This window comes from Thamnophis elegans, chromosome 3, assembly GCF_009769535.1.
Source record: "Thamnophis elegans isolate rThaEle1 chromosome 3, rThaEle1.pri, whole genome shotgun sequence".
Taxonomy (NCBI): Eukaryota; Metazoa; Chordata; class Lepidosauria; order Squamata; family Colubridae; genus Thamnophis; species Thamnophis elegans.
Window position 1 is genome coordinate 37,565,800 of NC_045543.1, and position 14,344 is coordinate 37,580,143.

The 14,344-nt window shown below is 40.4% G+C and overlaps 1 protein-coding gene across 1 annotated transcript in view; it reads right to left on the reverse strand.

Moving 5' to 3' along the window:
- LOC116506587 (calsequestrin-2) overlaps window positions 1-14,344 on the reverse strand; it is a 41,823-nt gene that overhangs the window by 342 nt on the left and 27,137 nt on the right. The window contains exons 8-10 of the mRNA XM_032214403.1: window positions 5,284-5,338; window positions 4,207-4,307; window positions 472-546 (exon numbers count right to left, since the gene is read on the reverse strand). Of these exons, the coding sequence (XP_032070294.1) occupies window positions 472-546; window positions 4,207-4,307; window positions 5,284-5,338 (231 nt within the window). The remainder of the gene's footprint in view (window positions 1-471; window positions 547-4,206; window positions 4,308-5,283; window positions 5,339-14,344) is intronic.

Sequence of the window (14,344 nt, forward strand, 5' to 3'; positions counted from 1 at the left end):
AAATATAAATAGTAATGCTACATGATCATATGATATATGTTAACAAGTGAAAATGGCAAATAATTTTTTTAAATTATAATATTGTTAAGATACACATGCTAAAATAAAATTCCTTTGAATTATTCCAGAAGTTTGGGATAATCACTAGATTATCTAGATTACCCCATCCCTAACCAGAACAAGAATAGAGGATATGTTGCCCATCTGCTCTCAGAGACATCCTTTCCCTTTCCGTGCACCTCTCTTTTTGTTTCTCACTCTTATCACAAATTGCCTATCTATGTTTAGACAAATAGATACATCCTTGACAGGCAACTATCACTGAGGAGCCGACTATTACAGCAAAATACAGGTAGTCCATGACTTAACAACCTTTCATTAGGTACCATTCAACGTTATAATGATGCACATGGTCAGATCCAGTAGCCTTGATGCTAAGGCCACTGAAACTATGAGCCAGCTGATACTCACATCGGTGACATTGACCACACCAATTTGTGGCTTGAACAGGTCAATCTTGAATGTCTTTTCCCAGTATGTGATCAGCTGTAGAAACAAAAGAAAAGAAAAACTTACTTATACTTTTATTCATATTGTGAACTCAAAAAGTTTGATGTCTATGGAGATTCTTAGTCATCCAGGTCATGGTTGTCCCAAAGATGCTTTTTCAAGGGGCAACTTAACTTTTTTTGGTTTTTCTTTGAAGATGTTTCACTTCTCATCTAAAAAGCTTCTTCAGCTCTGACTGGATGGTGGGGAATGGAAGCATTTATACTCCTTGCAGATGACTGGTCATTTGCATTCTTTTAGCAAGGTGTTAAAGTCACCTGGAGGTTTATCTGTGTCATCAGGGTCTCTGTCAGCTTTCTGAAAGATGCCCTAATTAATTCATGAGTGGTGCAAATGGGTGTGGAGCCTTTTTGGAACTTTTTGAAAGGACCTTGTTGTAGACTGGAGTTAGGGAGTTTGGGAGGGATGTTATATCAGTTCCACCACAAAACCGCGGACGACAAAATCACGGTCGACGAAAGCGCGCATTTGACGTCATCACAGCGCGACGAAAATATCGTGCTGTGATCGAAAAATGTAAAAATAAAGCGAAAACCTTACCCTAACCCCCCCCAAACCTAACCCTAAACCTAACCCTAAACCTAACCCTTAACCTAAGCCTAAATCTAACCCTAAACCTAACCCTTAACCTAACGCTAAACCTAACGCTAACCTTTAACGTAACGCTAAACGTAACCCTAACGCTCTAAACCTAACCCTAACCCTTAACCTAACCCTAACCCTAAACCTAACCCTTACCTTTATGTGAATCGGCTTGCTTTAATTTTATTGTTATTTCAATTTTTAATTTTTTTCGTCGCGCTGTGATGACGTCAAATGCGCGCTTTCGTCGATCGCGCTTTTGTGGACTGCGGTTTTGACGGGTCACGGTTATATCCCTCCCAGTCTGTTGAGAAAGGGCTTTTCAATTTTGACATAGATGGCGTCTTTGTCCCCTCTTTGTTTACCCTGGGGATGTCACCCCATGCATATATGGACTCCCCAAAATCTACAGAGAGGGAACTCAGACCAATTGTCAGCAGCATCAGCTCTGGCACTTACAACATTGCAAAACATTGAAACACCTTATTAGCTCCTCTAGTTGCTGACACCACTCATTATATCAACAATTCACATAACTTCACTAGCAAAGATTGCCAACTTGTGCTTAAGAGGGCAACTTCTTGTGAGGAAACCTGCAGGATTGAGAGGGCTCCTATTGATGATTTGTGATGGAAGCCACAGGGGAGGGACAGGGACGGAAAGTGCATAGCCTCAGGCAGGGCCTGCTTTTAAGGAACTCGTCCAAAGCTATACTTTCTTTTTTAATACTTTTTTATTTTTATTTTTATTTTTAAAACAAACACAACATCCTTCTTTACATGCTGTATCAGTGTATCAGTTGGTTACAAAAAGACTTTCGTGCATCTTTTCCACAGTCAACAAACATAATTCATATTAACTCAAGCATTTTAACTCAAATATTTATACATGTCATCATCATATCTCCATTTTCATTTGACTATAATTGTTTAAGCGCCCTTCATCATAAAATATACCAAAATTTAATACATAACCACATACTGGCCTTTCAATTATTATTTCTAAAATCCTACACTAACACTAAATCCTTATGTCCTATTCTAGCTAAACATCCATACTATTTAATAACAAAGTTTTCTAATCCTCCTTTCCAAATCACTGTTTAAAATTTACATCCAGTTTCCTTATGTTATACTCATATCTATATATACGTTGTTATTCTTAACCCTCCTTTATTTGTAAAGCTATATTTTCAATGCATGTTTGGATTACATTTTAAAACTTGCAAAGATATGAGTTACAGAGCCTTCAATCAGCAGAGCAATTAAACCACATGGTAAGTATCATTTGACCTGGCTTAATGTAAAAAGTAAAGAAATAATTATAAGGATTTAAAAATAATTAAAAGCAAAAAAGCTTACCAAGAAATTGAACTAAGAAAGTTTAAAACAGATAAATGGAAGAGCTGAAAGTAATATTATTTATTCTAAAGTTCTTTTGGATTAATTTAATAAATAATATATCCCTTCATGGGAATAAGGGTTGTTTAAATTTAATTTTTAAATTTAATGTGATAATTAAAAGCATTAAGTGTATGATAAAATGGGTTAGAAATTTGGGTTATAATGTATAGCAATGTGCTATATCACATGGGACAATGGGAGAGAAAAATATGAAGGGACAGTTTACCATGCATGGGTAAACTGAAGAGCAGTGATGGTGCAGTGCTTAGAATGCAGTATTGCAGGCTAATTCAGCTCACTGCCAGGAGTTCGATCCTCACCGGCTCAAGGTTGACTCAGCCCTCCATCCTTTCGAGGTTAGTAAAATGAGGACCCAGATTATTAGGGGCAATATGCTGACTCTATAAACTGCTTAGAGAGGGCAGCAAAGCACTGTAAAGTGGTACATAAGTCTAAGTGCTATTGCTAGTGCTATGCTGAACTTGCAAAAACCAAAAACAATTGGATACAAATACATATAATGATACTAACAATTTTAAAAACCAATATTCAAATGAAACTAGAATTTGTTTAAATTGGGATTTATAACAACTTAGAAAAGACCAATGGAAGATTGATTTTATATATGGTAACTGTAGCAAGACTATTCTGCACAAAGTTGGAAAAATACTGTAATATCCGCAATGGAGGAGTAGGTTGTGAAGATGGTGGAACTTGTGGAAATTGCAAAAATAATCTGTTTGATCAGGAATAAGATAATAAGTACTTTATGAAAGGCTGGAAAAATGAATTGGTCATTTATGGATTAGTTGATTAGAACTAATTGGCTAGTTGGGTAGAAAGGAATCATATAATTTTAAAGAAGGAGTAGGGATAATAAGTTTGTAACTGCTGTAAAGAAGGTCAGAAGTCACTTCTTTATATATTTTCCTTTTTTCTATTTGTATTTTTTCTTATATTTTTTCTTTTCTTAATCTTACATTATATAATTTCATGTTTACCTTTTACATATGTAAAATTCTTTAATGCTAATTATATATAAAAAGGAATACTTAGAAAGTGTTTGTGTGTGTGTGTGCATGTGTGTGTGTGTGTGTGTGTGTGTGTGTCAGTGGTGGGATACAACCTGTACACCCCGGTATGGACATACCGGTGCCTGCTGGGAGCACCAGGCGCCTTTCCTGTAAGGTGCTCTGGAGGGCCCACCCGCCTGCCCGTGCTCCTTACCTGTATTTGAGTTATTCAGGGCTTCCGCATACATGCATGGAGCATACGGTGCGTGCACAATGCTCTCCCGAGCAGCTGGAATGTCATGGAGGTGTTGCAGAGTATCATGGGCAATAAGTACACATGCGTGTGCTGCACGCAGGTACGCACGTGCTGCGCTCGTTCATGTGGTGGACGCCCGGCCCCATTGCACCGTACCAGTTGCAACAGGATCCGTAACCCACCACTGGTGTGTGTGTAGTCTAGTATTCCTTTTTATATAATATATATAGAATTTTTTTCTTGATAGTAATACACAATAGATTCAATTGATTGCAATTCTTTGCTCTCTATTATACATGGAATGTCTCTGTACTTCTACAAATACATGAATATTAGTGTGTAAAAAATGAGAAGGGACCAGCTGGGAGATAGGGCTACTTACCAGAGGAAAATTATCAGGATCAATCCAGACAATGCTTAGATCAGGATTATCAGTATTGTCTTTGGCAACCTGCTTGACAATTTCCAGGAATTCAAAGCCATCTGAAAATATAATAACAGTGCTCTGAAGAATAATACTTGGGTGTTTATAGTAATCAGACAAGAGTAGCATATTCCAAGCAACTACAATCATGCGAGAGAAGATTATTTCAGTGCACTATTTCTCAGTCCCACCATTTCACTAGTGGTTTCAAATTTGGGAGGTACCTGCCAAGTCCTTCTTGTAGACACTAAACTTTGAGTTCAACCAACTCAGAACTGGAAAGGAAGACTTTCTGGTGGATAATTTCTTTTCCCTATTTCTAACGTTACACATACTGTATCACAGGGGGGTAAATTAGAGTAGTTTTGAGTAGTTTGGAGAACTGGTAATTACCACCCCTGACTCGCCCCGCCCCCATCTATTCTCTGCCTCTCAAGTCCCAGCTGATCAGGAGGGAATGGGAATTTTGCAGTAACCTTCCCCTGGAGTGGGGTGGGAATAGACATTTTACAGTATCCTTCCCCTTCCACGCCCACCAAGCCACACCCACAGAACTGGTAGTAAAAAAAATTGAATCGCACCACTGGAGTAAATGTATCCAGAATGAGAGTGAAGATTGTTCCAGTTACATATGAAACACAGAATAGGAGGAGAACCGCTGGCAATGAATCAGTGATTAAGTATCACAAATGAAACATTTCAGAGATTAAGCTGAAAATGCTCAGATAAATGTTTTTTTATTTCCAAAGCTGATTCCCTAATTAAATTGTTTTTAGCTTTTATTTGCAAAAAGGAAAAATGCATACAGCCACTTTCCCTCCTCTAAAAGAATGGGAATATACTATATGCCTCTTTTAAGCTAATTTCTCCTACATCTGAAGAATGGAACATAGTTCATGGCGGTAAATACCTATAATCAGCATAACATAGGACACTTTCATGTAATAGACAGATGACAAATAGAAAATCATCCCCTAACAGCAATGTTTTATGCTCTATACACCAAGACCTGCAACAAGCCTATGTGTTTTGTACCTGGATCGTCTTCTTCAGCAAATGCCACAATGTGAATTCCATCTAGATCATCCTCCTATATGCAAGAAACATGTTATGATGAGTCCATCATTAATTGTGAAGTATACAATACCACCAAAACGTACATACATCACACATTGCTCTTTCATGGTTCGAAATTGGCTTTACAAGATAGAGAAACAGATAAACTTAGAAAGAAAAGGTAGAACCAAAGGTACTGGTTATGTATATCCTGAAAATGAGGAGACCATAGGGAGAGTTGGAAGGAACCTTTGAGGTCTTCTAGCCCAGCACCCCGTTCAAGCAGGGGACCCGATACCATTCTAGATAAATGGTTGTCCAATCTTTTCTTAAATATCTCCAGTGAAAGAACACCACAAGTTCTGGAGGCAAACCATTCCATTGTTTTCACTGTCAAAAAAATTCTTTTCAATTTTAGGTTGGCTCTCTCTTCAATATCTTCCATTACTTACTTTCATTATTTCTTGCTCTGCCCTCAGGTGCTTTGCAGAATAGGTCAACCTATGATTTTTACATATTGCTTTCATGTCACTCCTAGTCCTTCTCTTTGCTAAACTAGGTATACCAAGTTCCTGTAACTGTTTTTCGTACAGTTTAATCTTCAGACTCCCCCATCCTCTTTGTTGTTTTTCTCTGTACCTTTTCTAGAGTTTCAATATCTTTTTTGTATCAGGGTAATCAAAACTGGATCCGGTATCCCAAGTGTGATCTTACCAGTGCAATATAAAATAGTAATAGCATTTCATACGATCTTGATACTATCTCTCAGTTGATGCAGCCTAGGACTGCATTGGCTGTTTTGGCAGCTGCAGCACACTCATACTTAAGCAGTTGCCACTAGGACTCTTACTGCCTCACTGCTGTTGAGCCAGATACCACATATTCTACCTGTGCTTTTGATTTTTCTTGCCACTTTTCTCTCCTCTGAATTGCATTTTGCTGGATAGGGCCCAGTGTTGAAGTCAGTCAAGGTCCATATGGATCTTGAGTCTATCTTCTAAAATGTTGGCTATCCCCATCCCCACCTTGGTGTCATCTGCAAATTTGGTGTTCCCCTACTATCCCCTCATTTAAATCATTTATAAAAAATGTTGAAGAATACTGGGCCTAAGACAGAACCTTGAGATACCCCACTGTATACTTCCCAGCATTTAGAGGATTACATCTTGAATGCAGTTGGTCTGCCAGTTGTGAATCCATTTGGTGATGATGCTGTCTATCCCACATTTTTCTATCTTATCAAAATTTGGGCTATGGTCTACTTTGTCAAATGCCTTACTGAAGTCTTTGAATATCAGAAGAGCTGTCTTGTATGACATTAAGCAGTTGCCCCGAAGATGGGGCAAGAAACCATGGATATTTAATTTAAATTACGCAGAAGTCAATTTCAATTGGACATTAAAAATTATGCCCAGCAGTGAGAGCTGTTTAACAATAGAATATTTTCTTGAGTGAATTCTCTTCACTGGAAGTTTTTAAACAATAGCAATAGCATTTAGCAATAGCACTTAAGACTTATATACCACTTCACAGTCCTTCATAGCTCTCTCTAAGTGGTTTACAGAGTCAGCATATTGTCCCCAACAATCTGGGACCTCGGAAGGATGGAAGGCTGAGTTGAGGCAGTGAGAATTGAAGTGCTGGCAGTCGCCAGAACTAGCGTGCAATACTGCATTCTAACCATTGTGCCACCATGACTCAGAGGCTCAACAGAGGCTAAATGGCCATTTCTTTGGGAATATAAGTGGTGCACTGAGCTGGAGGTTCTTTTGAACCTAGATATTCTATGATTGCTTAAGTCATTGCAAACTGATGATTAGAGGAATGAAATGAAGTTTTCACCTTCTGGATTAATGTCCAGTTATTTTGTATTAAACATTATTTTGTCATATAAGAGATATGGAGAATAATAATAATAATAATAATAATAATAATAATAATAATAATGATGATGATGATGAAGAGTTGGCAGAACAAAGCACTGCATGGCCAATTTCTGGAAAAAATAAAAGATAAAGTGGACAGTGAACAAACTTGGTTATGGTTAACAACAGGTACATTAAAGAAAGAAACAGAGTCACTAATCCTGGCTGCGCAAGAACAAGCTATCCGCACAAATGCCATTAAGGCCAAAATCGAAAAATTCTCTGATGATGCCAAATGCAGACTTTGCAAAGAAGCTGATGAAACTGTTGATCACATACTCAGCTGCTGTAAAAAAATCGCACAGACTGATTATAAATTGCGGCACAATTCAGTAGCGCAAATGATCCATTAGAATTTGTGCAAAAATTTTAATATTAAAACAGCAACAAACTGATGGGAACATCAGCCTGAAAAAGTCACCGAAAATCAGATGGTCAAGATCTTGTGGGATTTCCGTATACAAACGGACAAAATACTGGCGCATAATACACCAGACATCACACTGGTTGAGAAAAACAAGGTTACAATCATAGATATTGCAATACCAGGTGATAGCAGGGTCGCCGAGAAGGAACATGAAAAAATCGCAAAATACCAGGACTTAAAAATCGAAATTCAACGACTATGGCACAAACCAGCAGTGGTAATTCCAGCGGTAATTGGCACACTGGGTGCTATTCCAAAAGGACTGGAATTACATTTTAAACAGTTAAAAATTGACAAAATCACCATCAGTCAAATGCAAAAAGCCGCACTGCTTGGATCTGCACGCATATTACGAAAATACGTTACGACGTCCTAGGCCCCTGGGTGGGGCCCGACTAGTAACCAATGCCAAATCCGGCGAAACAACTGGCCGCTGTGATACAATTGTATAATAATAATAATAATAGGAGAAAAAAGTTTTCTGACAGTCAGAAGAATTAATCAATGGAATGGTTTACCTCCATTGATGTGGATGCTCTATCCATGGAGGTTTTTAACAAGAGACTAGTCAGCTATTTGTCTAGAATGGAACAGAGTCTCCTGCTCCAGCAGGGGGTTGGACTAGAAAACCTCCAAAGCCCCTTCCATTTCTGTTATTCTCTTTTCTGTATTCTGTAAAGGCGACTTGTGAAAAATTGATATTAAAGATCAAGTCTGGAACAGATTTTCTTCCACAAAAGTAGCATCCAAACCTTGGGCAGCTGGGTTCAGTGAAAATTATATTGGCAAAAGCCCCTGGAGTTGGCAGGGAGGATGTTTATTGTGCACCTGCTACAAACGTCATCTTGGAATTATACCATGGAAAACCCTCATGTTCCTTGTGTCCCACCAATCCCAGCTTTCAATTTCAATTGGTATTAATGCAAGAGGAAAAAAATCCATCTAAATGCTAATGTCTTTCCCCTCTGAGTCCAAAAGTGACAGAACCCCATAAAATGAAGAATTAAAAGAATAAGTGGAAAACATTGGTGGAGGGGTGGGAGAGAGAGAATGTAAGATCAAGGCTTCAGCAGGGGAATCAGAGTCTGAGAGGGATGTTTAGAGTAGATTTATGACTAAAATTGGAGCAAAAGTAGTCCAAGATAGTGTGGCCTTCTGCGCTTCTTTCTTGTTTTCCCCATACTCCCCCACTCAATCTCCAGCTGTCTTAACACAAGCACAATGCCAGAGTCGATAATTCATTAAACAAAAGACCCAGCTCTTCTCTCCAGTGCAGTGGAAGAAGTTTTTCTCCACATTCTTGTGAAGTGTATATAATTATCTACCAGAGACTATAAACTGTTGTTCAATTCAGTGGCAACAAAGCAAAATTCTATCTACTACACTGACATGCACACTCACAGTTGAAATGATGATTTAGTGAGTCAATCTACCCATTCCAATCCCTAAGTGAGCTATGCTGATTGACAACCATTCCAGATGTTTTGAGGCAAAAGTCCTACCAAGCCAAAAATCACTTAACTGGAAATGGTAGAGTTTGCACCTCAGACTTTCAGTATGCAAAACAAAAATACTTTGCCAGTGAGCTCAAATTACACTTTATGTGAATGGTATAACAGAAATGTTCACATTCTACGATCTGTCTCCTCCTTCCCATTCTCTTCTAGACACAAGTGAGACAGGGGTGGGTTCTGGAAGTCTCTACTGCCGGTTCGCTTGTGGATGCGCCACGCACGGGGGCTTGATGGGCGCTGCGCATGTATGCGCAGAGCAATGAAAATTGTTCTGCGCATGCACAGAAGCAAAAAACAAGATGGTGCCACCATAGGCGCCACCTGGAGAACCGGTTTGGGGGCATGGCAGGCCTGGGTAGCTGCTGGTTCCAGTGACCCAGGCTGCCAAACCACTATCGGTTCGGCTGAACTGGTCCCAACCAGTAGGAACCCACCACTGAAGTGAGGGGGTAAATTAAGCCATCTCCATCTATGATTTTGAATGAAATTTATAGCTGCTATTTGTGTTAAGAAAAATGTGCTGCTATTCTTTCCCATTGGAAGTTTTTCCCTCTTTGTGTATGGATTTTCTACCTTCCATCTATGCAATTAACAGAAGGTACCAGACCCCTTCAGACAGCCCCTGGTAACATCCTCCCCATTACAGAAGCAATGCAGAGTATTCTCCATAAACTAACCAGTGATTTAAACAACAGAGCAAGAATAAAAGTTGGCAAGAAACAGTGTTCAGTCCATGTCTTTTTGAAGAAGTCTGGTGGTGGGAGAAAAAGCAGGTCCTTATCTAGTTTAAGAAGCCTGGCAAAAGGGTATCAAGGCATCATAGTTCAAAGGCACTTTCATGCAGTCCTTTGTTCCATTGATCCAGAAGAGAATCAGCTGCAGTTCCCAAGCTGATTCTCTTCTGGATCAATTGTTCCAATTCTCAATTTTTGATCTAAAATGCTGGAGCAACTTGGAGCTTGTAGACAAGACACTATCCTATTGGTGGGAAATACTACTTCTCTCTCCCTTCCTCACCTTTAAGGAGCCATCTCAGGCCCCCAGGAGCCCTTAAACTAGATTTCTTGGTGGTAGCCAGCAATGTTTTCATTTTTTTTTATTTTGCCTCATTCCAATATAAGCACAGGTGAATGTTTGCAACAGCCACAGGAGGAACAATGAAGGAGAGAAAATGAAGCATCATAAAATAAATTCTAAGAAATCTGTTGCAATGAAGACAGGAGCCACGGAGCCTTAACTTCAGCAAGGAGAGAAGAAAACTGAGGAGCCAGGGATGTGTTATTTATTGTGGAAAGTGGAAATATTCTGTGTGTGAGGGGAAGCATTCTGGAGGGAGGGAAAGCAGTTTTGTAGCTATAATAAGGCAGAGATGGAAGTTATATCTCTCTCTTGTCCCAAAGGTGCTTTTTCAAGAGGCAACTGGACTTTGTCAAAGACCAAGTAGATGTGAGCTTGAGAAGAAATGCAAAATGATGGTGATTATCATCATGAGGATCTTGGCATTCTGGGAACAACACAAGAGCTCAGAGACAGTTCCTAAACAGGAGAAATCAAGACGTATGGCTGGAGCCTCAGACTGACTCTCTCTGCAACCAACTGGCTCACACAGAATAGGCTAAAAACCTGTTTGAGCATTTTTCGTCAGCTTTTAGGAGCTAAGAGACACAGAAGATCAGGGCCTGGATTCAGGGCTGCCTGTTAAAATGGTTTAAGTCTTGTAGGAAATTAGCACCCATCCTTCTCCTAGAAGAATGAAATAGTCTAAGAAATATTAAAAAGGCAGAATATTATACCTCCCTGGATGAGAAAAGGAGAAACAGGCTCTTGGAAAGCAGCTCCCATCTTTGCTAATAGTCCCAGAAAGGCTGGGCCAGCTTATCTACAACACAAAAGACATGGCCCTCAGGACATGATAGGATTAGCCCTCATTCAAGATCCAAACCAGGACAAAGCCTTTAAATCGTAATACAAATTGCCAAAGCCCCTTCATTACATCATCACCCAGCAAGATTCAACAAGGCCTGGGACTCAAGACAACCTATAAAATTACTGCTGAATAGCCCCATGGGAGTCTGACAACCAATCAGGATACATTTCTTGCCACAGGAACAAGAAACAAGTTCAAAGCCCAACAGAGGGTAAAAATCTCTCTCCCTCTATCACCCATGTGCTCATTTTGCCCAGGATCTCAAACCATGTGATCCTGTCCACCATCTTTCCAAATAGTGTCTTTCTCCCCACTTGGAACTGAACCCAGATGGACAAAAATAAAAAATAAACATTTCTTCCAACAATCTCAAACAGAGTTTTAATTAGAGACATAAAGGGTTGACCTTGGGATTTCTTTAGGCAAAGCATGTATTTTATGAGACGATAGACACTGGATTTGGAAAAGGAGGAATCTTTCCTGTTACGTATTGAATATATGTTGTGTTAAGCCCTGCTAAAGAGAAACTAACCTTTAGATGACCCTAACTGTTAACTTCACCTGTTTTTAAGGGAAACTTAGAACATTCATATTTGGGTGGGCTTTTTCAAGTATTATGATTTGTTGAGGCCCTGTGGGCCCAGAGTATAAATTACAGGGATTTGCCTGCTGTTCCTCAGTTCCTCAGTTACCTGCTGTTGTATCTATGCTGATTTTTTCTTGCTTACCAGTAAATCACACTGGAGGCACACTGAAATCACTGGGTGTCAGACAGGGTAAAGAGCCCTGGTGGGACCACAGTCCCCACCCTGCCTGCCAGTAAGACAAACTGAGGTGCAGACGTACCTGTGGGATCCATCCCCAGGACTCCTAAGTGCCGCCCAGTGATCCACCAAGAGACTGCAGAAGGCTCAGGGGAGGTCAGTGAGATAGAAGAATTGATTGCTTGTGGAGAGAGCCACCCAGAAGGCCATGTTCCACAGAGCAAGCAAATCCCCCAGAGAGCTGTGCAAGCTGCAGGGACAGCATGAAAGAGCGGAGTACAGATTCCGCACAGCAGTATACTGTGCCCGTGGAAAGCAAGGGCCCATTGCCAGAGTTTGCAGAGGTCATCAGTGGGAAACGAAACCTGCAACACAGCAGCACAAAGGGAAAAGATCCCTAGGACAGAACAGAGTTGAATACTGTTCAGAAAGGCATAGCATCCAACACACAGGGGCCCAACGCCCTATCAAAGACAAGATAAGACTCCAACCAAAACTTCAAGAGGTCCTGCTCAAATCATCAAACTTAGTGCTAAAGGACTTCCAGAATCACCATGTTCCTGACGCTACCATTACAGTACAATTCAGAGAATTTGAGGGTTCCTCAGCATAATGGTCGTAGAGGGGCCGCACATCAGCCTCATAGGACTGGACTGGTTTGAGGCCTTGGGCATCAGAATAATGGGCATCCAAAAATATGGTGGGTCATGCAAAATGTTTTTAAAAGAAGGATAAAGTTTAGTCCTCAGTTATTTTTACTAGGTATATGTACTGACTTTACAGTGGTAGAGACCAATTTGACTCTGCACCTGATAACTGCAGCAAGACTGTTGGTGGCGCAATATTGGAAGAAGGAAGACTTGCCTACAATTCAAGAATGGACATTGAAAGTAACAAACTTAGCTGAAATGGCTAAAATATCGGCATATCTCAAAGATCATTCAAATGAGAGATATAAACGAGACTGGAAAAAATGGATTGACTATATACAAAATAAATACGGGACTAAGAAATTCCAGTTAGCCTATGCTTAAGATCAGAAATGATTTAAATTGTTTAAAGTTAGTTCAGTAAGAAGAAGCTAAGGTCAATCTAGAATGTCATTAATTTCTTTATTTCTTTTTTCTCAATAGATTTTAGACTGTGTTAGTTAAAATTCTATACCGTGTACGGGTTCTGGGAAGTCGGCGGGGGGGAAGGAGGAGGGGGGGTGGGGGGGTGGAGGGAGGGAGGGGTACACACACACACAAAAAAATGTACTTCAATGTTTTAATGATTGACAAATGATGACATATTTGTGTTTTTTTTTTAAAGAAAAATAAAAAAGTTCTGTTATAAAAAGAATAATGGGCATCCATTGAATCCAAATAGACAATCTAGAAGTGGTATGCCAACATTATGCTGACGTATTCAGCACTGAACTGGGACAATACAAAGGGCATCCATTTCACTAAACCTTGATCCAGCAGTAACTCCATATTAAAATTGATGTGGAACTAGACAAGCTGGTACGGCAGGGAGTGCTTAAACCAGTGGACTGCAGACATTGGGAAACTCCCATAGTGACCTCAATTAAGCCTAATGGGGACTTTTGCATCTGCGCAGACTACAAGTGCACTATAAACAAGGCACTACAGCAGCATATTTACACTATAGTACCAGCGGTAAGCTACATTCTCGCCTCACTCCAGGGAGGCCGAATCTTTGTTAAACTAGACCTCGCCCAGGCCTATTAGCAGCTAGAAGTAGATGACATTACTGCAGAAGCACAAAAAATAGTCACAGAGGTGCATTCTGAGTGCACCGCTTGCAGTTTTGGGTAAGCATAGCACCAGGTTGTTCCAAAGTATTATGGAACAAACACTGAAGAACATTCTTGGCATATGCCCATACTTTGGGGAATCAGTGGAAGTCCTGGCAAAATGTCTCCGTACAGTACTCCAACATTTCTGCAAGGCAGGCCTAAAACTCAAAAGGAAAAAGTGCCAGATCAGCGTGAAATCCACAGAATTCCTGGGTTTCCACATTGACGCTGCTGGAATCCACCCATCTAAACCAAAGCTAAAGGCAATTCAGCAAGCCCCCACACTAAAATCCAAGGGGGAGCTCCAAGCATTCCTGGGCTTGCTCAATTTTTACCACTCCTGCTTACCGGATAAGGCTGCCCTGGCAGAACCGCTACACTGCCTACTGGACAAACAAGTGCCCTGGGTCTGGTCGAGCACTCAAGACAAAGTGTTCAAGGTGGTAAAATCACTGCTTCCTCGGACTCCGTCCTAACTCATTTCAAAGGAACCCTACCAGTAACACTAGCCTGTGATGCTTCACCATACAGCATTGGGGCAGCACTAAGTCACAGGATGCCACCCTGTCGAAGCCTCCTTGGCGAGACCGTAGCTGACTCACTGTGAGGGTGAGGGAGCGTGCGCGGCTGGCCAGGCTGAGAAGACACTCCACCTCCATCTCCTCTGGAGCTCCACTGG